This window comes from Anser brachyrhynchus (genome assembly GCF_964034855.1).
Source record: "Anser brachyrhynchus genome assembly, chromosome: 1".
Taxonomy (NCBI): Eukaryota; Metazoa; Chordata; class Aves; order Anseriformes; family Anatidae; genus Anser; species Anser brachyrhynchus.
Window position 1 is genome coordinate 115262170 of NC_137694.1, and position 26608 is coordinate 115288777.

A 26608-nucleotide genomic window follows, 5' to 3' on the forward strand; every position below is an offset into this window, starting at 1 on the left:
AGGGAGAGGATGGGAAGGTAAATGTTTACCTGATATTCATTTCCTAAGTCCATACTGTCCTCAAGATGTAGCTCAAGACCAGATTCACCTCATACTCTGTGCATGCATTTCCTTTGCAAAAGTGTGGTTTTCAAAACCCTCTGCCATTATAGCTATCCAACTTTATATTACATACACGTTGTTTGCCAAAATTCAGAAAGGAAGCAGAGATTGTTTTTTTAAGAGCGTAATAGTAACTTGGTCTTGAAGACCTCCCTCACAAATGACTGGCTGACAAGGGTATTTAGCTTGGCTTGGCTGGCTTTAATGAACATACTTTCTGCAGCAAATGTACTCACAGCAGGTCTGTAACATCTTAGTGCAGACTCCAATAAAGTAGGCACATTTCTTTTAAGATGTAAATGAAACCTCAACTTAAGAAATTTCAACAAACACGATACTGTGGGCAGAGCAAGTTTAAATACTATTCACTTGTTTATAGGGCTTTGTATAAGCTTTGTAACATGGTTCCTCTTTCTGCTGCAGCCACAAATTCTGCTGAGCAATTTATTTAGCGGTGTCAGTCACCCTGGTAACAAACCCTACACCATCCCAGTGAAGTCAATTCCCTCCATCACTCAACCCTAAAATTCTTAACCCTGAAAATTAGACTGCCATACATTTATGCAGGGAGAGAAAGGCATCTGGGCTACCTTGCTCTTCTAACCAAATTACCTGGAGAAGGACACGCTGTGTCTCCTCTGCTAAAAAATGGCATATTTTTGCTGTTATATCCAAAGCCTGCTGTTCGTTTCTGGCTGATATTACATCACCAAGCAGCACTCTCCTCCAGCAAGTACTAGAATCAAAATGTTTGAACAACACACAATCACTTGCTGTGTTCCACAACTAAATATTAAACACATGGTTATATTCATAATAACATTGTAGGCATAAGGCAAGTAAAGTTAACATGCACAAAAAAGGCACACAGTGTACAGATATGAGGCTGATGAATCAAGCAAGAGAGAAGAGATATTTAATGGTCCAAAGAAACAGTTTCACCCCTACCCTTTCAGCCAAAGCCAGTCTGTACTTAGGTAAGTGCTTCTAGTCTTCACTGCTCTGCTGCCACCAACTTCAGCAGCACCAGTAAGGACTAAAAGCTATTCAGTCAGGCAGAGCTTATTCACATACTGACACATTTCATGTGCCTAAAACCAGTGTCCTGGGGATTTATTTTTATTTCTTATAATCAATTTATTCCACTCAGCAATCAATCAATCTCTGAAGCATAAACAGCTGCCCAAATCAAAACTAAAAGATAACCTTTTTCCTCTTTTTTAAAATTTACTATTACAAGAAAAGCTCAGGTGACCCTTTTGTATTAAACCTGTCTGAGGCATGCTTGCCATTTGGAACAAATGATCAAAACTTCACTGATAGTCATTGGAGATGACTTTCAGCAACTTATTTGACCTTAGAATATCAGAAGCAAGCAAGGTCAATAGCATATAGGAGTTCTACCAAACCAACAGAAAAATCGCCTGCAGTCTGAATCGTAAAGAAACATCTGGTTCTTGAAATAGAAAGGGAAAACAATGGGGGTGTGTGTAGTGCTTAATACAATAAAGTAAAAGAGCAAAGCAAGAAATAGGCAGTCTCTTCACATTGTATACTTTTCTCTGCCTTTCTTCTTTTCCCCTCTCACCTGGAGTCAATCAGATAGACACAAGATCCAAACCTGTCCCCACTGTCTCACACACAGGCAGCAAAGAACAAAGGAAAATGACGTATGCACTGTCTACATATTCAAAAAGTACTGAAACTTACAATTCATCTGCTCCAAGACTTAACAACTTGAGGGCTGTAAGAAGTCTCCAAGATGGTCCATCCCATCCAAAGGTCAAGTTTCTAAAAAGACAGAAGTGCTGAGATACAGAAAGTATAGGTTGTCTTCTACAGCCCAGCAGTTTTCTTCCTGGTAATTGTCAACAAGAGAAGATCTGCTCTTCAGAAGTAGAGGATTCCCTGAATAATCTTACCCTGCTGCTGTCCACAACTAGGAGACAGGCTGGATCTTGAAGCCTGATATTGGTGTTTACCTCTTGTATGTTCTCTCACAAACAGTGAGTAAATCAGTTTGTTAGATAAAAATGATTTTATGGTGGATTTTGATACCAGAAGCAAAATTTGACTCCCAGAAACAAAAAATTATAAGAAAGCTAACATGGAAACAAAAAACTCTAGATACCTACTGTAAGAAATCATGATCCTTCAGAATAGAAAGCTTTGCATCTCTCTGCTTGTCCAGTGGTGGAAAATATTTGAGGAGAGTATCTACATAAAAACATATTTAAAATATTTATGTAAATAATACAAAGAAGAAACCACAACCCTCAATTCTGAAATGATATTTCAACTGTATTTGTCACACAGCTAAAAGATAAAAGACCAAAACTGCTAAACCTGGGAGAACTTGAACATAATCAAAAACATATTTGGGAGGTGCTCACTACATCTTAAAAGCAATCAGCAACCTGCAGGATTGTATCCTTATAGTGGAAATTCTGACTCAAATTGAAGTCATGAAAAACTTTTAGTAACTCCAACTAGTGGGAATCAGGGCTTCAATCTTGAAAAACGATGATACAATCTAAGACATCCAGTTAGAAGCTCTATATAAATGGTGGTAAGAATCACAATTTTACAAAAGAAAACGTTACCAAAACCACTTCCAATTTGAAAATGCCAATCTTTAAATTTTATGCAGTTCAAGGTGGTATCAACTCTACTCCACTTCTTAGAAGTACACAGAAATATTTTGATGATAATAAAATAAAAAACCACAATGCCTTAATATGCACTGTGCATATACATATATGCAAGCAAATGAACTTCACTATCCTTGTTGTTTCTAACCACATTTCCTGTTGAAGGCAGTGTTAGCTCAGACACTCTGCTCTCTCCTCTTGTACCTTTTAATGTCAAGACAACTTATAAATCCAACCTGATGAGACATAAACAGTGCTGTGAGGGTTATCAGTGGTAACAAATCCATATTCTAGTAGCAGTCGCTGATTATCATGAGGTCCATAGCAGATAAATACTTCTTCATATTTTTTGCACTGTGAATTTGTCCGTATTTCATAACTTCTTGTCTGTTCGTTAAATGCAGCCTTTACCTTTGAGAAATTAAAAGGTAAAAATGTTAGTCTTGGCAGAAGATGGGGAAAAAGGAATCAAGCCTTGAATATTAAAATCCAACAGAACTGAACACTTCTCTAACAGCAACAATAATAGGGTGCAAACAGATAAGCGTTACAGATGTCTGAAAAGGCAACCCATTCAGACAATTTAACACTAGGAGTACTCCAAAAATACTAGTACAAAGAACAAACATCAAAACCGTAGTCTGCAGGATGTGCCTGCCATCCACTCTGTAGACTTATTACAGAAGCCCCAAATAAAAGTGGCCTCATGTGGAGCTAACCACTTTTATGCTGTCCCAGAAATACACTGGCAAAGTCCCATCTCTGTCACCAGGCAGAACTGCTCTGTACACTCTCCTAAGGCTACCTAGAAACTTCAGCCAGAGGTGAAGTAACCCAAGGACTGTGTAACTCAAGAATTGTCTTAGGAGTTGAGCCTGTGGGGAGAGCAGGGTAGGGTTATATTTACAAGTGGTTCCTCCCAGTAGCTACCCTGGAAGCAAATCTCAGCCAGAAATTGAGAGCTCCCCCTGTACCTCTGCTTTACTGAGTAAGAGCCTCCAGAGTACATGTGAACCACGCATACTCAGACTGCAGGTGTCGTCCAGATAGACAACTTCCCCACTATGAGATCTCTTGCTAACCTCCAGACACTCCTAATCCATCACATAAATGTATACTGCATTGGGATAGTACATTCATATATCAAGAAATTAAGTGATCTATTCTTAGTCTCTTACCTGAACATTTGGACTGTGGTTTAGCAGATCTAAATATGGTGCCAATGCATAAACATCTGGCTCAAGAGAAAAACATTCCCTCTGGGAATGTTTCATGTATATTGTTCTGGTATTTATAGTGCACCAAGCCCACTCTAAGGCACTGTAGTTAAAAATAGTTCCTGTGTTCTCAGCAAATAAAGACTGCAGGGAAGAGAAAAAAGCTTTGGAAGACGTGTACAATTCATGGACCATTGTTCTCTGCTCCTCAGCCTTATTTTTTAAAGGTTCGGGAAGAAGGCTCACTACATCTTGCTCCAAACAAACAGGGCAAGTGTATGACTTTGGTAAAACATCGAGATATGGCTTCCACAGAGATTTCTCACCAGCATGCTTCTCTGCTACTAAAAACGTGCACAGTGCTATCAAAGGAGATACAGGAGGCTTCCATCTATTAAAAATAAAAAAGCAGATACACAGAGGTGAGATAGGAAATTGATGTAGTAGTATTTTGTCTATCTTTTAATTCTTTGAAATGTTATAAATAACTTCTATTTTAAACTTCTTTGTAGTTAATTTCCAAGTCTTTTTGATTCTTTCAAAGGGGCTTTTGACTTCATTTTATTGAGAAGCTATAAAAGTCAGTTTGTGGCAAAAATTTCAGGTTCACCTCTTGTTTTCTGTTTTTTTTTTTTTTTGTTGTTGTTTGTTTGTTTGTTTTTTTAGGATAGATAACAAGTACTCATGGACCTATTACAGCAAGTCATGGACCTATTAAAGCAAGTCCAGAGGAGGGCCACAAGGATGATCAAAGGGCTGGAGCACCTCTCCTGTGAAGACAAGCTGAAAGAGCTCGGGTTGTTCAGCCTGGAGAAGAGAAGGCTCCAGGGAGACCTCAGAGCGGCCTTCCAGTACCTAAAGGGGGCCTACGGGAAAGCCAGGGAGGGACTCTTTGTCAGGGAGCACAGTGATAAGACAAGGAATAATAGTTTTAAACTAAAAAAAGGTAGATTTAGATTAGATAGAAAGGTGAAGTTCTTACTCTGAGGGTGGTGAGGCACTTCACCAGGTTGCCCAGAGAAGCTGTGGATGCCCCATCCCTGGAGGTGTTCAAGGCCAGCCTGGATGGGGCTTGGAGAAACCTGGTCTGGAGGGAGGTGTCCCTGCCCTTAGCAGGGGGTTGGAATTAGATGGTCTTTAAGGTCCCTTCCAACCCAAACCATTCTGTGATTCTATGATTCAACTCAACATCCAGCATAGGCCTTTGTCCTGAACTTTCTAAAAGGCTATGTTCAGGTGATTGCTTTGCTGCCTCATGTTATTCCCCTTCTTCTATTGAAGCATACTTTCAAATTTCTAAGAAACCATTCATAACTAGCATTTAGGTCCAAGATGGCTCTAGAGGCAGGTCAAGTTCAAACCTGTACCATGCCTCCAACTCCGCCTAGCTGATTATCTGAGCATTCCACATGCAGGAAAGTACACAAAAAATACAAGTTAGAATATGCAGTTCAAAATTCTATCACCACTTAGGATGATTCATCTACTATTGAGCAACCTATGGGGTCAGCTGAGAAAGTTTTCCTTTATTGCCATGTCACTTTTCACTTACTTGATAATGTATTCTCCTAAGCAGCTGTTAAGGACAGTGTCCGTGGTGAGTAAGCATTTTTCAGGCAATGAAATAACCAGTTCCCCTGCCTTTGAGGGAAAAAATAAAATGTAAAGGTCAAGTGTAAATGGCTCATCTACTATGTGATTCATGAAGAGAGAACCCAGAAAACACTAATGACAGGAAGCAATCAGATGTGATGTTGAATTTAATGGAAACTAACATGGATTTAAGACAGTCACAGTCCAGGGAAGGAGTATGACTGCAACCAGTAGGAACTGTCTCCTGCAGAAACTCACCTGTTCACAACAGTTTGGTGCCTGGCTCCTCAGCATCACTACCTTCTGTACTATGATACATTTTATAAATGATCTCACAAACACCTGCTCTTCTATCAATAGAGCAGCATGGAGTAGGGATGTGTAAGGTCATGTCTACCCCGATGTTGTTCAAGCTGCCGTGTGTGTAAATTAGCTTTCATTCCTAGCTTGAGAGGTACATGTCCATCCCTGTAGCAAGAGGACATAAGTCAATACTCTCCTCTTCCCATTCCTCTCCTGTATTTCCCTATCCTGTTCAAGTATAGCTGAGTATAGCTCTCATTTTATTAACTGCAGACTCCCAGCACTGTGGATAATCCAAACCTCTGGCTCCAACTGCTGGCTGTGGCCCTGGGAACATACGCTGAGCCAGCATGAGAACCTACGCTGTTCTCCACACAGACTCTCCACTGCATCTCCTTCCTATCTCTTGCTGTATTCTCTGTTTCACGAAAGGCTCTGGGTCTGATTTCCCAATATTTGATATACTATTCTCATGCCAGTTAGGAAACTTCTCCAACAAACCTATTTTCTGAGAGGCACTCTGCAGTTGGAGATCAGTCTTGCTATGCCAATATCTGAAGGTCAAGGTATTTTTGCTATTATGCACCTTTTCTGCTGGGAATGTTTGCGAAATTACGTTTTTATTACTTGGTTATCAACAAAGAAGAGGGCCATTGAAGGGTGATTAAAGCTGTGGTTTCACATTATGGTTAAGATAATCTAACGCCAAGTGCTGCTTAAAAGCCTTGACCCCCTCCCTCCATCTCCCTCCCTGACGTGCCATTGCTCCCTTTGTACCACGGAGTCTAACCAAGGTGTGCCATTTCAAGGAGCAAATCTATCAAAGGAAAGAGAGAGTCTTCTCCTGGTTTAGCTTCCTGAGGCAATTTACCCCAAGAGCAAGGAAACTTCTAGAAGCCAGTGGCTGAGGAAAAATGCACACAGCAAGAAATGGGCCTGCTCTTCTGTTTTCAGTTAGCCACTGACTGCCTTAAATTGAAATAAGACTGCATACTAAATTGCTGTAAATGAGTATAGTAATGCCCTCATCCAGTGAGTCCTCAGGGTATATACAATGTAATTTTGCAGATAGGACAACACTACAATTTCTGGTATTAGGCTAGAAATTACATTTACAACAGGGACTACAAACACCTTGTCTGGAATTTTGAGTTTTCTTGTTGCAGAAGTCATATTCTATGATTAAATGATTACAATTTAACGAACCTAGAGAAGCTCCTGCATTACAATCAACATTACTAACCTGAAGAGCTTTTGTTGTCATCAGTCCTCTTCCTGTATCTGAAGCAGAAACAAAGAGAATGTTTATAGTAAAATACAAGACTATGGTAAGCTTCAATAAATTTACAGGCCCACAAGGAATAAGTCTAAAATAATATATACCTCTCTGAAAAATCATAAAAAGCCAATTATAGATTGTTCTAGATACACACCACATTTCTTTTTCTCTTTTTACTCTATTTCCCTTTTTACTTTTACACTATTTTTTCAGGACCTGGAGAAAGCCCTTCCCCTGCACCCCTGCAACAGTTGTTGTCCAGTTCTAGAAATTACTCAATTCCTTTTCCCCAATTCTCTTTAAGCACATCTTTCACCATTGGCTCTTGACCCTGTTTTCAAAGTTTTAACTTCACTTTACAATTTCTATTTACAATATTTTTCTCTGATTCATACTACCCTCTCTACTCTCTCTTCAATACTGCAAAAGTTTTTGAAACACTATCTAACTGAAGAGAAAAAATACAGGTACGTATCTTTACTGTAAACAGTAGTATATGACTCTGACCTCTAAAATCATTTACTTATCTGTATCACTAGCGCTGCTGAACTAGCACAGATAAATAAAAGGTAAAGAAATGATACCACGGTTAGACTCTGATACTGGAAACACTTGACATGATACTTTCTTCTTGAAAACTGTACTATTAACACTTAAAATCTCAATTTCTACAAGGAATTTGGCATAGGTTTGCATGTTTTACAGCATACCTGAGAACTCTCTATAGCAGAGCTTTACAGAAAAGTATTTCTATATAAGAAACAGTTTACAGTATTTCAGGCCTCCACATACACTTATTTGTGTTAAATGACATTAACGTGCACTTATCAAAAGTCTTTAAAAGACTAATGGTAGCTGCATTTTTTTTTTTTTTTTTTTTTGCTAACGTGAGTGATTCAAAGCCAAAGTAGGAATACAACATTCTTAATCAGAAATATGTACCACAATAAATAATTAGAACATTACCCCAGAACTGTGCTGGTCTTAAATAACTGTCTTCAAACCCTCTCTCTTTCAGCCACTTCTTAAGTTTAATATATTCCAGTTTGTGACTGCAGTTGACTGAAAATGAAAGAGACGTTTAATGCTGTAAAATAGTGCTCTATTGTAAAACAAACCAAATACAAAAATTTGACTGTGTGTTCAGAAAAAAATATATTTTCAACTTTTTAGTACAGCATAATAGAATAGCAAGAAAGGCTCCCCTTGAACTAGCTTGCTAAGTTCTGGGCCTCTGGGCACTGGGAGCTCTCAGAATCGTAGGAGTTATTCAGCAAAGTCAAGGGACAAAGAACTTTAGAATAACATGGTACTTCCCATCAACCAGAAAACAGAGCTCACAATATTCACCAGGTTCTGACTGGGAATGCAATGTTAGAATATTTCTACAGAAAAAAAAAATCTGAATGCTATTTGCAAAATACAAAAATGTTTGAGAAATGTGCACCATAAAATGATACCTAGATAAACAATTATTTAGCAGTACTTCTAGGGATAGTACCTCCATGCATGAATCCCTGCAAGTGTTTTCTTCTTCTCTTTCGACCTGTCCGGCCTCTGTTTCTCTTCATATTAAGAAACAGATCTCACCTTTTTCAGACAGCCTAAATTTAGGGAAAATACATAAATAAATAAAAATATTAAATGACCACTTCAAATATTGCATGTTTCTTTCATTTCAATAAGAAAAATCAGACCAGCCTCTGCTGAATATACCGGCTCTTTAAACTTAAGCAAATGTACTACAAGCAAACCCATAAATGAGGGTGGGTGATGGGGTGAGAGAAGAGGGAAAGCCTTCATCTCCAGCCTCACATTGGCCAAGGTATGGCCATAACTGTCTAAAGCAAATGAGACGCGGGTGTTTACGTACACAAAACTCAGTTTCCAAACAGCAAATATATTAGAGTTATAGAAAATCAACAGCCAAAAATGGCTGCCCCAGTCACCCATCCGCCTCGCAGGCACCCACCCAGCTGCCTCCAGCCCACCTGCAATGAGGGATTAAATCAGCCGCCACCGCCGGCCCCTTACGCTGCCCGCCCGCACCGGCCCTGCCCGCCGCGGGAGGCGGGGCCCCGGCCGCCATCTTAAGTACGTGCGCCTGCGCCTGGGGAGCGCGGTGTGTGGCGGGCGGCCAGGTCAACCTCCTGCAGCGCGGCGCTGAGGGGCCGGGGTAGGCACGCGGAGCCAGAGGTGGGTCGGGGGGCGCCGGCCGCCCCTCGGGTCTCTCTGCCGGGCTCGCCCTGCGGCCAGCACGGCGTCTCCTGGGGACCTGGGCTTGGTCTTGGCTTGTGGGATCCCTTCTGCTTTTATTTTAGGGCGAAAAAGGGGTGCTGGGGAGGTGGTAGGCGGCCAGCGGGGCCTCGGTAGCGAAGCGGGGGGGAAGGCTGGGCATGAGTTGTCCGACATCTCCGGCGTGATGTAGGTGTTTTTTGGGAGCTGGTGAGGATTTATTCCTGCTAGGTGCCTGCTCGTGGTTACTTGCAAGCTCTTTCGGAAGGGAATAGCGGTTAAAAGTGGACAGAAACTGCTTTTGAAACTCGCTTATATGAGTGAAATGCAGGTTTTCATGTGCCGCATCTGTAAGAAGAGCGGTTTTCTAAAGTGTACTTTGTATCTAAAGCTAGCTGATGTGTTAAATGGAAGAAAAGTTGTATGAGGGCAATGCGTGGTCCCTGTATCCTTCTGAAAACACTAGAATTAGTTCTGCTTGGTGCTTCAGGATCAAGCTGCTCCTCTTGTATTTTTCAGCCCAGGTTTTTCAGTTTTGACTTCATCAGTGCTTGACCTGAACCAGCTGAATGTCCTGAAAAAAAGGAAATGGTCATTCTATAAGGTGTATGTCCAAAAGGCTGTAATACTATCAAAAGTTAAGTTAGCACTGCAGACTAGTGACTTTAAAATAAAGTCCAGCCAGTGGCAGAGTTAAAACTTTTTAACACCAAATATAGTTCTTTGCTAATAGCTCATGCTAGTTCACTAAATTAATGTTAATGTATAGTTGTAACGTAGGTTTACATAATTCAAAGAGAAATTCTAAATGGGATTTTTAATCCTTAATCCTTTTTTAGATATCCGTTCTGTCCATCAGAGCATAAAACTTCTCTTCTTTGTTGTTTGCAGTTACTGTTGCTTTAGTGTACATTCAGAGAGGACAATGTCCAGCGTGCCCGTGGCTGTGGTGACCGGCTCCAACAAAGGGATCGGCTTCGCAATTGTGCGGGCTATGTGCAAGCAGTTCCCAGGGGATGTGTACCTCACAGCCCGGGACCCCGGACGTGGCCAGGAAGCAGTGGCGAAGCTCCAGAAGGAAGGGCTGCATCCTCTCTTCCACCAGCTGGATATTGATGATCCGCAGAGTATCAGAGCTCTGCGGGACTTCCTGAAGGAGAAATATGGAGGTCTGAATGTGCTGGTTAACAATGCAGGGATAGCTTTCAAAGGTAGGAAGCAGACCGTCTGGGTTACTCATGTGGTATAAAGTTACATGGAGAAGGATGGTACATGCATGAAGGATTTTATAAAGCTTTTATGGGGTTTCTGTGCCAACACCATGCTGCTTTTTGGCTGGGCAAGCTGCCTACTATCTCAAGCATGACGAGAGGGCAATGTGAAACAGCTCTTCTTTCAGCACCTGATGAGTTAACTGTGTATGTAAAGATGCGTCCCTGGATTTTATTTGCATCGTGTACAGAGCGTGCAAATACTCTAGATGCACAGTGCACGTGAGCAGAGGGGTTTGTTGCCTTGGTGCATGTGAGTTTCATCAGACCTATGGCAGTCCGTTATAGGTATGAAAGTTGGCCATGTTCCTCTGGGATCTGAGTTTTCTGTGTTTCACGAGACCTGTACTTTGCTCTGTGCATTATCTGCTCAGGAGTTCCAGTTGATAAAAAGGAGAACCTTCAGCTCTGGGTGTTCCTGTCACCTTTACTTCTCATTAACTTTCTCGGGCAATTCAGTTAACCTGTAGAACAGTTAGTCTAAATCTTGCTGTGCTGAGAAAGAGTTGAAATTTTTCATCTAGTAGACAAAGTAAGGAAGGCACCACAGTTGTAAGGTAGAAGAGTGCATTCTACTTGTAGATATTTATAAAAACAAATTGAGAATCATGTTAGCTCCAGATGGAGCAAATCACAGGCATGACTACTAGTTCATTTCCCTGCCAGTAAAAGCTTGCTCTCCTGTTTTTTAATCTCTTTGCCTGATCTGTAATTAGGACATTAACTGTTCAAGCACAGCATAAGCACTGTTTCATCTGCTCACAGTATGGGTTAAGGCAGCCTGTCAGGTAGTATGGACTAATCCTCACTTGCTGCTGAAGATGGAGCTTCTTACATAGTGGGAATGTAGCAAGGGTGTTCTGAAGTCAAGTCACTGTTTACATTTTGCTTGGTACTCTGCAGGAAGATTGCTTCTGTTGACGATCAGCTCAATAAGGGGCAACTCTTAATACAATTTCAGTGCATCCTGAAGTGTGGACAAATAGAGCAGTGCTAGAACTTAACAGCAGTGGTTAAATTATTGCATCTCTGTCCAAGGTTATTGCACAAAAAGCCTGCAGGTCTCCAGACCAGCATTTCTTCAGTTCATAATCAGGGCCCTAGCTCAACCTGCAAGTGACAATGTGTTTGAGCTAGACTAGACTGTAACTGCCATAGTTGAAGTGCAGTGTGTGTTTCCCCTTGCTGACTTTGCAGCGACCGTAGCGTTCACCAGGGTGGATACCTGGGCAGCTGAAACAAAAAATCCAGAAATCACTTTAGCAAGATTGGCTAGAGCTCATCTGTGAGAGATCTCAGATATATTATTGTATAGACACTGGACAGATAAATCACAGAATCATTTAGATTGGAAACAACTCTTAAGAGCATGAAGTCCAACCGTCAACCTAACACTACCAAGTCTGCCACTAAGCCGTATCCCTAAAGCACCACATCCACAAATAGGTGAAAATAGCGTGAGCAGTGAGGTTTCTGTTAATTCCTTTACAACAGCATAGATTTTTCTATTCATAAGTTGCTTCCAGGCGCTTAGAACTTGACTTTTGTCATGCTGACAATTCACCGTGAGTCAGCAGTAGGTCATATGACCGGCTCCTCTATCACAGTTCTTATCTGTAACTGCTATTGTGCAAGTATCTAACAGAGGTTAGAGAGTTACACCTAGGTATAATAACTTGCTCTGATCCTTATCTCGTATTTTGGCTTTAATTCTTGCTTTCTTGGTTTTTGCTGCCATCCCAGAATTTATGGTTTCATTTCTTTATTGTAGAAATGTGTTATTGCTGTCTGACAAAGATCAGATTTGTCACTAAATTGAATTTATTGTTCAGTTGTTGTGCTGCGCTACAGGTAGTCCAGCGAAGTCCTTAGTCCACCAAAAATGTCCCTGTATGAAATGACTGTGTACTTGTGACTTGTCCTCTGGATGAGCTTCTGTGAAAGCACTCATTCTAGTAACGCTTGTTAAGTCAGGGGAGGGCATATCAATCGGATGTTACAAGATATATATTTTGTTTGACAAATGGGTGGGTTTCTGAGGGCAGGGGAGTTTGTTGCAGAGTAGGCATGGAAGCAGGAGTTTTGGATTGCGTGGACTTCTAGTTTTTTCTCCTGTTGTCACAGCTTTTGCAATAGGCAACGGTCCAGCTTTTATCTCTGTTTTAAATGTAAGCAAGGGATCTGCTTGAGACTGACTTATTTACAGTCATTTAAGCCGAGTTTTACAATAAAACCACAACTATGTTAACCATCAAGTGATCTGTTACTATTTCTGAGTTTACGTAGGTCTGGGCTATGGAGACCAAGTGAAGACCTACCTGTTCTGTGTAGGTGGCCTTTATCGCTGCAGAGATTGAGCCTGTAGCAGATGAGGAAGAATGCTGTCTCTTTAACTTATTTCCCCTCAAGCTGGAGAGCGCACAGCATATGGCTTATTGCTGAGCCAAATCATCAGCTGATGGCACATCCTACCCCACTTCTGGTGGTGGCAAGCTGTCAGTTCTGTCTGAGATCACAGCCTTAAGCAGACTGTGGAACTGCACCATACGATTACCTAAGTCAGCTCCCTGTTCTTTCCTAGCTTCATGTTTCCTACTCTTGTGCTTGTGTCAGCACAGATCTGTCAGTTTAGGGAAACGATTTATCACACTGGTACTAGTGGTTTTTTTTTGGACTGCAGCAAATGCTATCCCTGCATTCTTTATAGAATGTTTTATGGTGTTTGTTGCAATTCTGTACTGCTCTGACTCCCAAGTCCTGTCTGAGAACCCAAAAGACATAGCAAGAAATGAGTCAGGATATGGAAGCAATTGTCTGCCCTGGTTTTGGATCTTAATGCCTGAGTAGTAGTCTAACTTCTGCATCTTCAGTGGCAGTATCCTAGATTCAGGATCTTTTTTGCTCTCTGATTTCCCCTCTTACCCATCGCCTCCCCCAGATATGTCAGGATGCTGGTAAAGTGCTGCACTGTGCATTTAAGAGGAGAGGGCACCTCCAAGTTTGCTTGGATGTGGTAGTGACAGCCCATACTCTGAGAACTAGATGTGAGTAGGTAGGTCATTGGACAGTGGTAAGATAAACTTGTTTGTTTTTGTTAGTTCAATAACTTCCTTTCAAACAGTAGTATAATTCTGTTTTGTTCTGTTTTTTCCTCCCTTGCTACTGCCTCTTACAAAAAGTTCATGACCAAACTCCGTTTGCAGTCCAAGCAGAGGTTACCCTGAAGACAAACTTTTTTGGAACCAGGAATATTTGCACAGAATTGTTGCCTATTATGAAGCCTTATGGTAAGTGTAACATAACAAGCAGAGAAATCGTTCTATGTGATTTCTTTTTTGGTGCTCATTAACTGGCAAAATCCTGTCATGTCTCAAGCACACTGGTCTGAAGTGGAATTTTCATGGCACCCTCAAGAAGAAATGAAGAATTTACACACATTCTTTTCATGCTACTTGCCTACATAAATTGTTCTCGCTTTAAAAGAACATTCTGATCATACAATTAGGATAAAGAAGCAACTAAAAATAGTATTCCCGTTGGGTTTGATGCGATAAGCCTGTCCTTGCAACTGAGGAAACCTTTTTGATAGGCTGTTGGTCTGTCTCTAGATCACAGCCTTTGCTGTATTTGCAGGTGTTCAGTGATGTAATTATAAATAGCAATCAAAGATGCTTTACACTGTCATAATTTGGTGGTAGCAGGAGGAACTCGAGGAAAAACTTCACCAAAAATGGTAAATAGAATGGAGGGAGACCAGGATAAAAGAAGGCAGATGCATCAATAATAAAAGGATATTAGCAGCGTGCAAATAATCTGTACTCCTCAGATGACTATCCTGCACGGAATGCTCCTCTTGTCAAAACCTGGAGTGCTTGAATGCTGCTGACATGTCACAGATAATTTGAAAGGAGGGTATCTGGATCCAATCCCTACATCAAACTCTTGAAGTTGTTATGCTTGGTGGTGGTGGTTTTTTTTCAATAGCAGTATTTTCAAACTTGTGATTGTGTGATATTTCCATAGATATTTAGGTAAGTGCTTGATGCTATAAGTGAAGTGTAGTCTATACTGACATCTAAGTACACCCACAGTTTGCATGAGAAAAGGAGTAGATGAGATAAAAGTTGGGAACTCTGAGTCCATAGGGAGGAGGGAAAGGACATGAAGTGAATTTGAGTCAGTAGATGGGGGAGAGTAAAGAGTGACAAAATAGCAATTTAGTCCCTTGTACCAAGGGCAAAGAACAAGTATGTTAATAAAGTCATTAACAAAAATGATTAATTTCTGTGGCTTTTAAGGTCTAAATCCTTGCATTTGTTCCTTAGTTCATTCTGTGCTGCAGTGCTAGGGGAGAAATAGCTTACTGCAGTTTTGTGTGCTGGGATTTGTAGATCATGGGGTATCTTATAAACAAGCTGATGCTCTCAATGCATTAGGAACTAGGTTGCTTTTGCTGTATTATGCATTATTCTGGTGTTTGGAGGTATTTTCCTGTGGCACCTTCTTAAAGCTGTTGCAGAACTGAGAATGTTTTCCACCAGAATTTCAAGACTGTATTTAAAGTCAGGCTGCCCTTAAATGAGAAAACCACTTACTGCTCTGACTGTGCCTACAGACCGTAACAGGCTATATCCTTGAGCATACCTGAAGTTCAGTAGAGAGCTTTTGCAGATTTGCACCTTAAATTACCCTTTGTGATGGAATTCACTAGAGGCATTGAACACTGAGTAGACTGATCTTCCAGAAGTTCTGCGAAATAGTCCATATAAAATATTTTACAGGTATTCACTTAAGCAGTGAACACACAACTGTAGAGCAAACCTACTTCAAGTTTGGGTGTATTTAGTGTGCATAAATGTAACCAGTCTTTATTCTCTTTTTACCAGGTAGAGTAGTGAATGTCTCTAGTATGGCAAGTAGCTCAGCTCTGGGAAACTGCAGCCAAGAACTACAGAAGAAGTTTCGCAGCAACACAATCACTGAGGAAGAGTTGGTGGAGCTCATGACAAAATTTGTGGAAGATACCAAGAAAAATGTGCATGAGAAAGAGGGGTGGCCAAATACTGCCTATGGGGTGTCCAAAATTGGTGTCACAGTCTTGTCCAGAATTCAAGCCCGGATGTTAAATGAGAAAAGAAAAGGTGACCACATCCTTCTCAATGCCTGCTGTCCTGGGTGGGTGAGAACAGACATGGCAGGTCCTAAGGCCCCTAAATCGCCAGAGGAAGGGGCTGAGACCCCAGTTTACTTAGCCCTTTTGCCTTCTGATGCTGATGGCCCTCATGGCCAGTTGGTTAGTGAGAAAACTGTTCAGACCTGGTGATCTTACGGTTTGTGGACCCTTGCAAGTGGTAATATGGCTGTAGATCAGCCTGTGCCTCAGTAGTGACACCCAGAGCAGTCTCATCCTTTCCACAGCAGCATGAGGGTCCTTTGTCATTACGGTGGGGGTTACATTTCCAGTGTTTCTCCAACCATGTTTATGCTAGGATGCCTTCCAGCAGTGTCCATTCTGTTCACAGCACTGACTGGGCAGCCTGACATCTGATTTGTGGGGTCTTCCAGCCCAGATCACATAAGGGCAACACCACGTTAACCTATGTTGAGGTGCCTGACCTTGTTTACCAGAATTTAGTCTCCATTAAATCATTGCCAGCCCTTCACTTCTCATACTGCCCCTGAGACAGCCTGTGTATCTCTGGCGTGGGGGTCAGATGAGGAGACAAATGCCTTATGCTTTCTTAGTGCAACAGATCTTTCTGGGGACCATAGGTGCTTCTTGAGTTTGTATGTGATTTCTTAAAGGAGAGGATTTTTTTTCTCAGAGCTACAATCTAACCAGTTTTTGGGGGAAGCTAATCAGACTCAAACAGAATCACTGTTGTATAAAAATTCCTTGTCATTACAAAATGGAATTAGGTGAAAATAAAAATAGCACTGATATACCATTAATAGGAAAGCTTATCCAGTGGGCTTTATTAATGTGTACATCAATAAATGATTACTTCTGGACTTCTGTTATTGTGATACTAAAATAGATGTTTGTTGAAAAATAGGCTTTAATTTTTTGCATCCAGACCTGTAGCTGGAATGTGTGATGTTTGGAATATATTAAGAGAAAATAAACTACAGAACTGATAATAGCAAACTTCTCCAGAACTTCCAGTTCATTTATTGTCCAGTCAGAAGTTTCCTTATTAAAAGCCCAGATCAAGTGTACTCTGTGTAGTAGAGAAATAGAACTATGAATCCTATGTTACTATTATAGGATAGGGCTAAAATACACATAATTATCAGAGTAAAAACATCCTCTAAGCAAAATCACAAATAGGGGAAGCAGTGACATGTAGAGCACTAATTTTTTGGGGGGGTTTAAACGTTGGTTATTGTATTTCAAATGCTTAACCTTGAAAGGGTTGCCCCAGCACTTTAAGCTGCGAGGTGCAGGCATGTCACAGCAGAGGTGTGGGGTGGGTGAGGTAGCTGGCTGCAGCAGGTATGAGCAAAGTGGGTTTTGACTCAGGCAGTAACTGCAGCCTTCATAACATCTGGTTTTGTCCAGCACAAAAGCCATGGTGGGGGCTCCAAGGCCCTGCCCCATCTTTGCTGCAGGGCAAGATGCACACAGGACTGCTATGCAGGAGGAGGGTGCCACCCTCTTCCTCTTGCTATGGGTAACTGAAAGAGCAGGAAAAAAATACCTATGAGCCTCATTAGTTGTGAAAAATTGGTAATGATTCTGTTAAGCGGGAGTCAGCAAGATGATGCCAAAGGGGCTTAGCTAACTGGGTTTTATACTGGCTTCCCATGGTACGGTTTGTGTTCAGGGAAGCCTTAGGCACTGGGCACAATGTGTGTGGCTTTATTGATTGCTTAACAGCGCAGAACAAAGGTGTGATTATTAGTCAGTGTTTAAAGGACACAGTAGCTATTGTTTTTCATTAAGATGGAACTGTTGGCACAAGTCAGTTGAAGAGGATGAGTGCTGCCCCTGCCCCAAGGGTTCTCATGCTAATTTATTCTCCATGAAGAAAAATCTCGGAGGCCTGATGTTTAAGGGCAGCAGATCAGTTACAAAACCCCTTTAAAAAGTTTTTAATGCGTTTTATGTAGTAACCACAAGCTGCCTACTGTATCATAGCTCCAAAGGTCATCCTGCTAACAGAGTAACTTGACTATCATGCTGATGTGCAACAGAAAGGACCGTGGCTTTCTTATGCTCTTTTAGCTGTGTCACTGGTACCTCAGCAAAAATGAAACCTGGCTGTTCTGATTTAGTAATAGCTTATGCAGAACTTTAAGAGGTATAATCCAGCAGTGGAAAATCATACCTATTTCTTCATACTTATGTCATTAAGTTTCAAAAGTTGCGTGCCCTTCCAGTTGGCGTGCACAAATTTTTCAAATGAAGCTTTACCCAAACCCCCACTTTCATACAGTTTCTGCAAAAACGAGACTGTAAGAATCCCAGGTAAGTTTAATGTAGCTGGATAGTATCCATCATCAAAGAGAGATCAGTTCCTGTATCTCCCTGCATTCTAGAAATCTCCTCCTTAAGTCTAATTCATCGTTTGTTTTTTGTTGTTTGTTTTTTGTTGTTTTGTTTTGCTTTATTTTTACATTCAAGTCAAATTACCTTTGAACGTTTTATAGATGTTTCAAATTCTTACACTAAGCCCTTTCACAGTGCTTTTTCTGTGTTAGATCTACTTACCCTGTTTCTGGGTAAGGAAGAAAAGTGGAAGATGGTGTAGTAGTCAATTTCAGAAATGCCATTTTTTTCTGGTGAAATTGATAATAATACGGCTTCTCCCAAGGCGGACTGAAAGAAGTAACAGAGGACAGACCTTTCCACAACCTTTGGGTTGAGTGGTGCAGTACTCGAGGAAGGAGAAGCAGCTGTGCGGACTCAACCTCAGCGGTGGGAGGTGGAAACAGGTGTGTCATGGAAGTAATGAGGCAGAAAATACTGCTTGTTCACAGGAGTGATCACCAGCAGGAAGGCAGGAGATGCACAGCCCCCTGTGGTAATGGTGCGAGGGCCATGTCCTGAGAACAGAGCTGGGACTGTGCAGGGCAGGCTTCCAGGGGAGGGCTGTTTGCCAAGAGCAGAAGGAGAGGACAGGCTGTACAACGTGCATGGCAGGCTGGGCCTTTGGACAGGGCTTGCATTGTTCAACCATCATTTCGTTTTTTTATTTCTTTTTTAGGCTGCTTCCCTGCTTCTCTCCCACATCCATTGTGTGTGAAGTGTTTTGTTGCTTTGGATTCTGGCACGCTTATTGAGTGTTTAAGGGTTAGGAAAAGGATAAAATAATGACCTGTTCTACTATATAAACCCTTTACACGTGATTTACTGTTTTTATTTTTACAGCACGTCACTACCATTTTTACTCTGGAATTTATTAGCCGAAGAAAATGCCTGGCAATGCAGTAACTGGAGTGACATGGGACAATAGAGGAATTGGTTTCACAATTGTGAGAGCTCAGTGGGGGCATTTACTTGGCAATGCCATGGCTTGTGTAAGATGCAGTCAGGCAGCAGTAGCAAAATTGGGAATGGAAGCTCTACTTGCTTCCGTATCAACTGGATATAGACAGTGTGCAGGGCCCCTGGGACTGTCTGAAGGAGAAGTTACAGACATACAAGTATGCTGGTTAATAACGCAGCCGTCACTTTCAAAGGTTTGCTGTTCGGCAGAGCTTTGCTTTGGAAAGCCAGTGACCCTAAAGGTATGGGGGCAACCAGTTAGGGGTCTGGTCTGCTCTAAACCTTTATGACTCTGAAGTGGATTACAGCCAGATAATTTCTTTCTGGATCTTCTGTGACACTGATGACTGTAGTATGGGCCAGACTTCTGTATTCATTATGGTTCCAGTGCAGTGTGTTTGGTTTTTTAAAACTGTACTGCACACATGGCCAGAGAGTTTGACATCAGTTTACATAAAAATATAAAGAAATATACCTAGCTTAACAAGTTGTTTCCTTAAAATTCCAATTAAGTGTTTTCCTATATAAAAAATGAAGATGAAAAGAACTCTAAAATTTATGTCCACAGGTAATTTTAATTGAACCCAACACTTAGAGTAGTATGAATCAACATATAGGCAGCATCCTGACTTTGAATGCTGCAGAGTTCCTTTCAGACTGAAAACATGGGAAGAAAATTTAGATTGTATATGCCCTTCAGTATTACTTAAAACCTTTAAATGCAGAATATACTTGAAATGCCAGTCTAACATTAGTACAAAATGTTTGTGGCTTTTTGCCTCAAATAATGAAAAAAGCAAAGGGACAATAATGATGTATGAACCAAAGAGATTTATGTCAAGATCACATGAAGTTTAAAGTGAATGTTCATTAGATTGAAAGGCATCCCGGCCATCTCCAGAGATGATTACATCAGTAAATCTGCTTGATCCAGTTCCAAGGGTTAAGAGTTATTATGGTCATTTCTGCAATGGTGTATATAACAAATTGATTTATGGCCTTTCCCGATAACAAGTCCCAAATAGTTAGTAAGATAGGCATACTTTGAATTTGCATAACCTCTGATAAAAAAAAAAAAAAGGCATTTAGAGTTATTTTTTAAATGATTTAAGCAACCAGCAGGTTAGTAAGCACCAGAGCTAAGGAGGTGGGATGGTCTGGTTGGTTTTGGTGCATGCTCTGATCAAAACTCGCCACCAGGCTGAGCACTTCTGTGGCCTTATCAGGAGACTCGTGCCTGCCTGTAGCTTATCTGACACAGCCGCTATTCCCACAGCAGGAGCCTTGAAGGATCTCTCTCCTCTGCCTGCCCATTTCTTTTACATTCCAGAAGACCTCTGTCTTGTGGCAGAAATGGCAAATGGGTTCAAAAGTTGGGTGGAAATCTTAATGAAATTAATGTAGTTGCCTAGCCACACACAACTGGTACAGCCAAGTAAGACAAATTTGCAGGGGAAAAAAAACTTCTAAAATGATAGCAAACTTTCAGAAGCCGATTTTAAAATATCCTAAGTGACACGCTGTATTTTGGGACAGAAATGTCATGTGTTAAGAACATCATCAAAAATATGAGTTCTTTGCTCAGTCAGGCACATATTCAGAAGCACTGAATGTCATTTCTAAGAACTAAGCTACACTAAATTTGAAAGGTACAAAAACCTAAAATTGTGAGATTGAAGCTTAAATTGACGGCGTTGTCATTTAGAAAGACAAGCTATGTTGATGCCCACGGTACTGAATGTATCTACTGCCATCTATATCCAAGGAAAACCGTTGTATTCAAATGACCAACAAGTTAGTTTATTGTACTAGGCGGGAGCCTCAAATGAGTTTAGAACTTGCTTTTGCATACGCTCTACTACCACCCCATTTCTGATAATGTCCTTTGAAACTATGACAGATCCATAATAATGCTGTAGATCACCGCAAAATGTTTTAGTGTTTTGTCAAGTCACACCTTTATCTGTGGTTATGCAGTGCTTCATGCATACATACCAACTGTAGCACTGTCAGCAGATGCTGACTTCCCAAATGGATGGAATGTGCAATTGCCACATGAGCTGTATCAAAGCTTGCAAATAATTGCCAAGTTTTTACAGTGAGATAATGCATGGCCAGTTTTTGAAACCTGTTTTAGCTTTGGAGAGATGGCGATGTACACAACCGAGGATTAAAAGTACGCATGGAAGCTTTCCTGCCATTGCATCTTGCTTCCATTCTTCTAGCATGTGCACAAAGCAGTCTCATGAACTGCCCTTAGATGTTGCTTTTAATTGCTAGATGAACATGTCAAATTATACTACTAAAATCTAGGAAGGGGAAAGATAGGTGGTCTGAAGAAAACTTTAGTGTATTAACATAAAACTTACAGGAGATTATTGCTGAAACAATATCCATAATAATCTTAAAAGCCACAAATGCTATTCTATCTGGAATAACTGAGCAGGTGGGTAGATGTTCCTTGAATTTTTCAGCTACTTTAACTACCAGGATTACATTCTACCTAGACACACATAGGCACGGAGGTTGAATAGCATACGCACACACATGTAACAAAGAGTATATAAATCCTTGTCTGGCAGGATCACGTGTTTTATTTTCCATGGATATTTTGGTAGTTTATTTTTTCACCGTGAGTACTAGAAGCCGAGCATATCGACTCTCTTGCGAGCCTTTTGAAAAGGCGGCGGGCAGAGGAACCAGATCTCTTCCCCCTCCCTCACACCACCAGCGGCCGCCATTTTGGGAGCGTCTGCCCCCCAGAGCGCTGGAAGAAGGGGAGCCGCTGGGACGTACCATTCCCCTCACCGGGGGGGGACAGGGGAGGAGATAACCCGCTGTAGCGCTCACCGACCCATGAAGCAGGCAGCCTTCCCTGGCGAATTAAAGGCAAGTAGCGACAAGCGCGGCCGCCGTTGGGCGAGGGCCACCCGGAGCCCTCCCACACCCATCTACCACCACATCCCCCCCGCGCTCTATTCAATGGTATCTCCCGGGCTGCCGAGGCGGGCGGGGCTGGGTGGTTCCCCCCGCGTTGCCATAGCGACTGCGTGGCCCCGCCCCCCGGCCGGCCCGGACACGTCGCGCCGGGACTGCGCCGCGGCCGGACCGCGGGACCCCAGGTAGCGGCGTGGCGGGAACGGCTGGGGGGGGGACGGGCGGCACCTGGGGCGTCGCCCGGCGGCGGCCATTACGCGACGGGGGCCGTTGGCGGCCCGGCCTCGCGCGGTGTCGTTTTGTCAGCGGTGTCTGGGGAGACGCCACCTGTCACCGACCTGCTGCTTTAAAAAATAAATCTTCCATAAACGTCATCTGTTGGGCATTGAAATGGTTGGCTTTTCAAAGCTTGCTGGCGGCATAGGTGCGTGAGCATCGGGGTGTGTTCAGTCACTGAGCCCATCGCTGCTGCTGGGGATGGCAACCTGCCGCCGTGCAGCCCTTTTTTCAGAGCAAAGTGTCCAAATACACTCTTTTCCCCCCAGTTGAAGTCTTACTGTTATTATTTTTTTCTCTCTTGAGCAGTACCTTCTGTTTTACCCTCAGACTCTGTCTAGGCTTTTCTCAGTAGACCAGGTTTTAATGGTCTGAGAATGCTTAAGACACGACTATCACAGAATATTTAGAACATCTTTAAGTGCTGTTGATAACGGGATTGATTCCTCTTCAGTTAGTCGATCCATGCCTTTATTTACCATTAAGAAATGGAGAAACTGGATGTGTTTTGTCAGCAAAGTGGCTGCGCGATTCTGAATGATCTCGACAAATACGTTATTTATGAAGGTGGAGGTACTCTTGGCTTGCACAGAGCTTCTGCAATGCTTCCTAGCTCCTGCTTGCTTTTAGGCAGTATGAACGCAGTCTAGTGGTTAAGGTACTTACAGGAGCAGAGGGAAATAGGTTTTGTTTGTTTTTGTAATCTCCCTGCTGCGAGAAGTACTGCATACATCCTGGTGAAAACAGAAGCTTTAAAAATCTACCGTGGTGGGGAAAGAAAAAAAAAGCAGCACATGGTCTTCATGGCATTGCCATAACACACTCTCTCTATATTTTTTTTTTGTAGAGGTGATTTTAGGCTGGACAACATGAAGTGGTTGTATTAGCAATAACTGAACCCTACTATCAGGGGACTATCAAAGGCAAAACCTGCCTTTAAAATCATTTTCTGTTTTGGGGTGCATCAGCTGGCATTTTTCTGTTTCTGAGAGTTTGCTACCAAAATGTTATCTCAACGCAGTTATTGTCGTTTATTAAAGTTTAAGGACAATACAAAGTTGCTTGTTTTTTTTTGTGTTGTTGTTTTTTATGTTTGTTTGTTGTTTTTTTTAAGGATGTAGATTTACCTAGAGTTATTTTTGTGACCTAACAGTAGGAAACTGAATGAAGATATCTTTCAGAAACATAAAATGTTTTTATAGGACTTCATTTACTTTTCTGTCAGTGATATATCACGGGTGGACCAAGCCTGGCATTCTTAAACCTAAGCATTTGTTTAAGAGATTATTGTGATATTATCTGGCAGGAGAGCTGCTGTCATAGCTAACATAGGAGTGCAGATATGATTTATAGTATGTAAAATGCAACCAGGCCCGTTTTCTTTTGTTGTAAACCAGGTTTTGTTTGCTTTATTTATTTTTTTAACCTAAATGTATTTCAGAATATGAAGAAATCAGGCCTGTAAAACTCGTTTTTCACTCTGTAAAAGCATGTGAATACATTTCGGGGAACTATAGGAAGACCTGAACATATGGCTTGACAGTTCTGCACAACACCTTCAATTTTACATCGGCATCGGCTGCTGACAAGTAGAGATGCTGAGTTCTGAGGGATCCTTCTGCTATGAGCCAGGAGGCCCTTTAACAGGATTCCCCTGAAAATTCAATTCAGATATGAAATGTTTCACGTTCCACTGCTACAGTTAACCTTTCAAAATACCGCCTAAATAAATTCTGAAAGCGGTGTATGTCTCCCTAACCGCTTGTCAGCCTGTTTACAATGAGACTTTATACTTTTCTTTCCTTTGTTATTGTGTGACAGATCCACGTGCATGGAAGGAAAAAAAATATGTTTCATAAATAGAAAAATGTGACTGCAAAACCACAAAAACAGGCAGTGGAGAGTTGAAGTCATGCTTGTAAAATGACTTTCAGCTTCATGTTGCAACTTGATCAGATGACCGGTTCATTGCAATCTGTCAGTGTTTCTATTTATCTATTGTTATCTTATGATTGTTTTAGGTTTGACAGAACTTAAGTTTCCTTTTCCTCTTTGTAACTGTGTACATATTTTAGTTTACCAGGAAATTTCACCTTGATATGAGAACCGAAGATGGATCCAGAAGAGCAGGAGTTACTTGGCGATTATAGATACAGAAATTATTCTTCAGCAATTGAGAAAGCTTTGAGAAACTTCGAATCATCAAGTGAATGGGCAGATCTTATATCTTCCCTTGGCAAACTCAATAAGGTACAGTGTTACAGGAATCTTTTTTCGTTGGTTTATTGTCTTTGTATTGTTATTAAATTTTCTGTAACTTACAATACTTAGCAAAATTGAAAAGTCAGACAAGAAATACTTGTTCATAAAGGAAGGGGAAATGAAAGCCGCTAAATCAGAATCTTTTTTGTGAATATGAGAAATTCTGGTAAAACCAGCAGAGGTTTCTTTCAAATGGTGTTTGTTTCCTTTACACTGTTTAAGTCTAATTTAGATTTTGCATTAAAAAAAATCCTCAGGATGCTGGTTAAATTAGAGCAGTCTAGAGCAGCTAAGTAATGCTTTATGTAGGACAAGAGCTCAAAGATTTTAGCATAGCTTCTGAGTCAAAATTCATATTCAAAGATCACACTTAGTTGACCACATCCTTGTATTTGGGGAAATAACTGATTTGCTGGTGGTGGTGCATTTTGTATGACCATGGAAAACATGTCTGGATACAGGGAGAAAGAAAAAGACTTGTACAGGAAAACACCTAGGAAGTGTGTCTTCTCTTGCCTAAGAAATGAGGTTTGTTATTTGTGTCCCATTTGGTCTATTTTAACATAGTGCTTGTCACTAGCATGCATGGAGCAAGAGTAGTTGCATCATCAAGTAAACAGGGATGGGAGGAGACAACTTGCAGAATTCGTAAGGCAACATCTGTTGTTAGAATAGATGTCCCACATGATTTTGCTGTTGTTGCTAAACCTTAATTTTACAGTTTTCAAAGGGGAGGAGAGTCCAAATTGAAGGTTTTTTAAAGGGCAGCCAAGTTCTTTCCTCTTTGTGGAGAGAAGCTGGATTTGCTGTCAATAGGAGTAACACATTTCTGCCTTCACTGTTTCTCTCTGATTCCTGCTGAGGGCAATAAGGAGAGATAAAGGCCTTCAGAATGCTTCTCTGGAAAGGGAAAATCAGACTTAGAGTGAGAGACTACATACCTATGTCAAGAATTAGGCTTTGATCTTTTATCATGACTTAGGTAAATACACTGCAACTGATTAACGCTGATCTGAAACTCTTAGGCAGGTACAGAATTGCCAAAACACATAGCAGCACAGCAGAAACCAAGCAAAAAGGCTTTTAGCTGTTACATCAGTCCATCTGTTGTGGTATTTTGTGGACTTAATCGTCGTAGGAGCATAAGAGTTGGGAGAGCAATCATCCCCAGTGTTCATCTGCTTCTGCCTGTTATCTGAAAATAGGGATGACAACAGATAAGTCAGGGGAATGTGCCACCAGAAGGAAGACTGTGAAATAAGATGTCAATAGCTATTCTCTTAAATTCTATGATTGCTTGATCTATTATACTCTAAAACATAAATGTTGTTGTTGAGTTCTGTTTGTGGCAGGGTTCTAACATAAAGAGCCTAATTTCATCTCCAGTCAGTTTCTTATAACACAAAGATGAATGAGCAGTGAGAGAGTGGGGAGTAGGAAGGAGACTATCATCATTTTAGTGATAAAAGTGTCTTTAAAAACATTTTTTAACGTTGCGCATGAACCTGGGTCTCAGTAACTGGAGAGCAGTGATGCCTATTGCTAAGCAAACATGAAAATGCTAAGAAAGGGGGAGAGAGTGAAGAGGAGTAAGTCGAGGAGTTCTGGAAAGACTTTCCATGCTTTTATAAGCATAAGCTTTATAAGGATCTTTGTATTGCTGACTTTAATTGTGGGTGTTTTTTGCTTATGTACTTGTAATATTTTCTGAAGCTTTTTCTCCTATAGGTAGGCTTCAACAGTACTTTGTACTATTGAGTCTCACAAGCTGACACCCACATCCCCACACTTATTGCCACAGAAGTTCAGTAGAATTACTCTTTCAATGCAAGGGCTGGAGGAATCAATGCGGTCTCTTCCTACTTAAAGATGAGGGTAAAGAACGGAGGGAGCAGATCCAGACGCTTTTGGCCATGACTAAAAAAGTGATCTTGGAGCTCCTGATGCTGTTACTTTCGGTGAACAGAGACAGCTGTGGTACTTCTTTCTAT

The 26608-nt window shown here is 41.3% G+C and overlaps 3 protein-coding genes across 12 annotated transcripts in view; 2 read left to right on the forward strand and 1 right to left on the reverse strand.

Annotated features, from left to right (window-relative positions):
• The window catches only part of SETD4 (SET domain containing 4), a 25909-nt gene extending 16595 nt beyond the window's left edge, over positions 1–9314 (reverse strand). For 2 of the 4 annotated variants that reach the window (XM_080556238.1, XM_080556239.1), the window contains exons 1-10: positions 9180–9314; positions 8647–8749; positions 8112–8207; positions 7110–7147; positions 5523–5611; positions 3932–4361; positions 2990–3164; positions 2238–2319; positions 1813–1893; positions 715–838 (exon numbers count right to left, since the gene is read on the reverse strand). In XM_080556238.1, the coding sequence (XP_080412364.1) occupies positions 715–838; positions 1813–1893; positions 2238–2319; positions 2990–3164; positions 3932–4361; positions 5523–5611; positions 7110–7147; positions 8112–8207; positions 8647–8716 (1185 nt within the window). In that variant the 5' untranslated portion in view covers positions 8717–8749; positions 9180–9314. Of the gene's footprint in view, positions 1–714; positions 839–1812; positions 1894–2237; positions 2320–2989; positions 3165–3931; positions 4362–5522; positions 5612–7109; positions 7148–8111; positions 8208–8605; positions 8750–9136 lie in introns of those variants that run through there. The other 2 variants (XM_080556240.1, XM_080556241.1) reach the window with 2 other exon arrangements.
• LOC308178155 (carbonyl reductase [NADPH] 1-like) lies at positions 9196–16799 on the forward strand. 3 transcript variants are annotated; one of them, XM_080556293.1, is made up of 4 exons: positions 9196–9321; positions 10272–10591; positions 13831–13938; positions 15538–16799. In XM_080556293.1, the coding sequence occupies exons 2-4, from the start codon at positions 10306–10308 to the stop codon at positions 15972–15974; spliced, it is 831 nt and encodes a 276-aa protein (XP_080412419.1). In that variant the 5' UTR covers positions 9196–9321; positions 10272–10305; the 3' UTR covers positions 15975–16799. The 3 variants fall into 3 exon arrangements, with proteins under 3 accessions (XP_080412419.1, XP_080412418.1, XP_080412420.1); XM_080556292.1 differs by having other exon boundaries at positions 9208–9341; XM_080556294.1 differs by lacking the exon at positions 9196–9321 and adding an exon at positions 9928–9986.
• A 5278-nt stretch (positions 16800–22077) lies between these two features.
• The window catches only part of DOP1B (DOP1 leucine zipper like protein B), a 45948-nt gene continuing 41417 nt past the window's right edge, over positions 22078–26608 (forward strand). For 3 of the 5 annotated variants that reach the window (XM_080556182.1, XM_080556184.1, XM_080556185.1), the window contains exons 1-2: positions 22080–22264; positions 24431–24605. In XM_080556182.1, the coding sequence (XP_080412308.1) occupies positions 24468–24605 (138 nt within the window). In that variant the 5' untranslated portion in view covers positions 22080–22264; positions 24431–24467. Of the gene's footprint in view, positions 22265–22318; positions 22504–24430; positions 24606–26608 lie in introns of those variants that run through there. The other 2 variants (XR_013939604.1, XM_080556183.1) reach the window with 2 other exon arrangements.

What these genes read in the sequence shown, in the direction of transcription:
- LOC308178155 (XM_080556293.1), top strand. Translation starts at nt 10,306, where the DNA reads ATGTCCAGCGTGCCCGTGGCTGTGGTGACCGGCTCCAACAAAGGGATC. An exon ending in TGCAGGGATAGCTTTCAAAG is followed by an intron (nt 10,592 to 13,830) that starts GTAGGAAGCAGA and finishes TCTTACAAAAAG; the next exon opens with TTCATGACCAAACTCCGTTT. An exon ending in GCCTATTATGAAGCCTTATG is followed by an intron (nt 13,939 to 15,537) that starts GTAAGTGTAACA and finishes TCTTTTTACCAG; the next exon opens with GTAGAGTAGTGAATGTCTCT.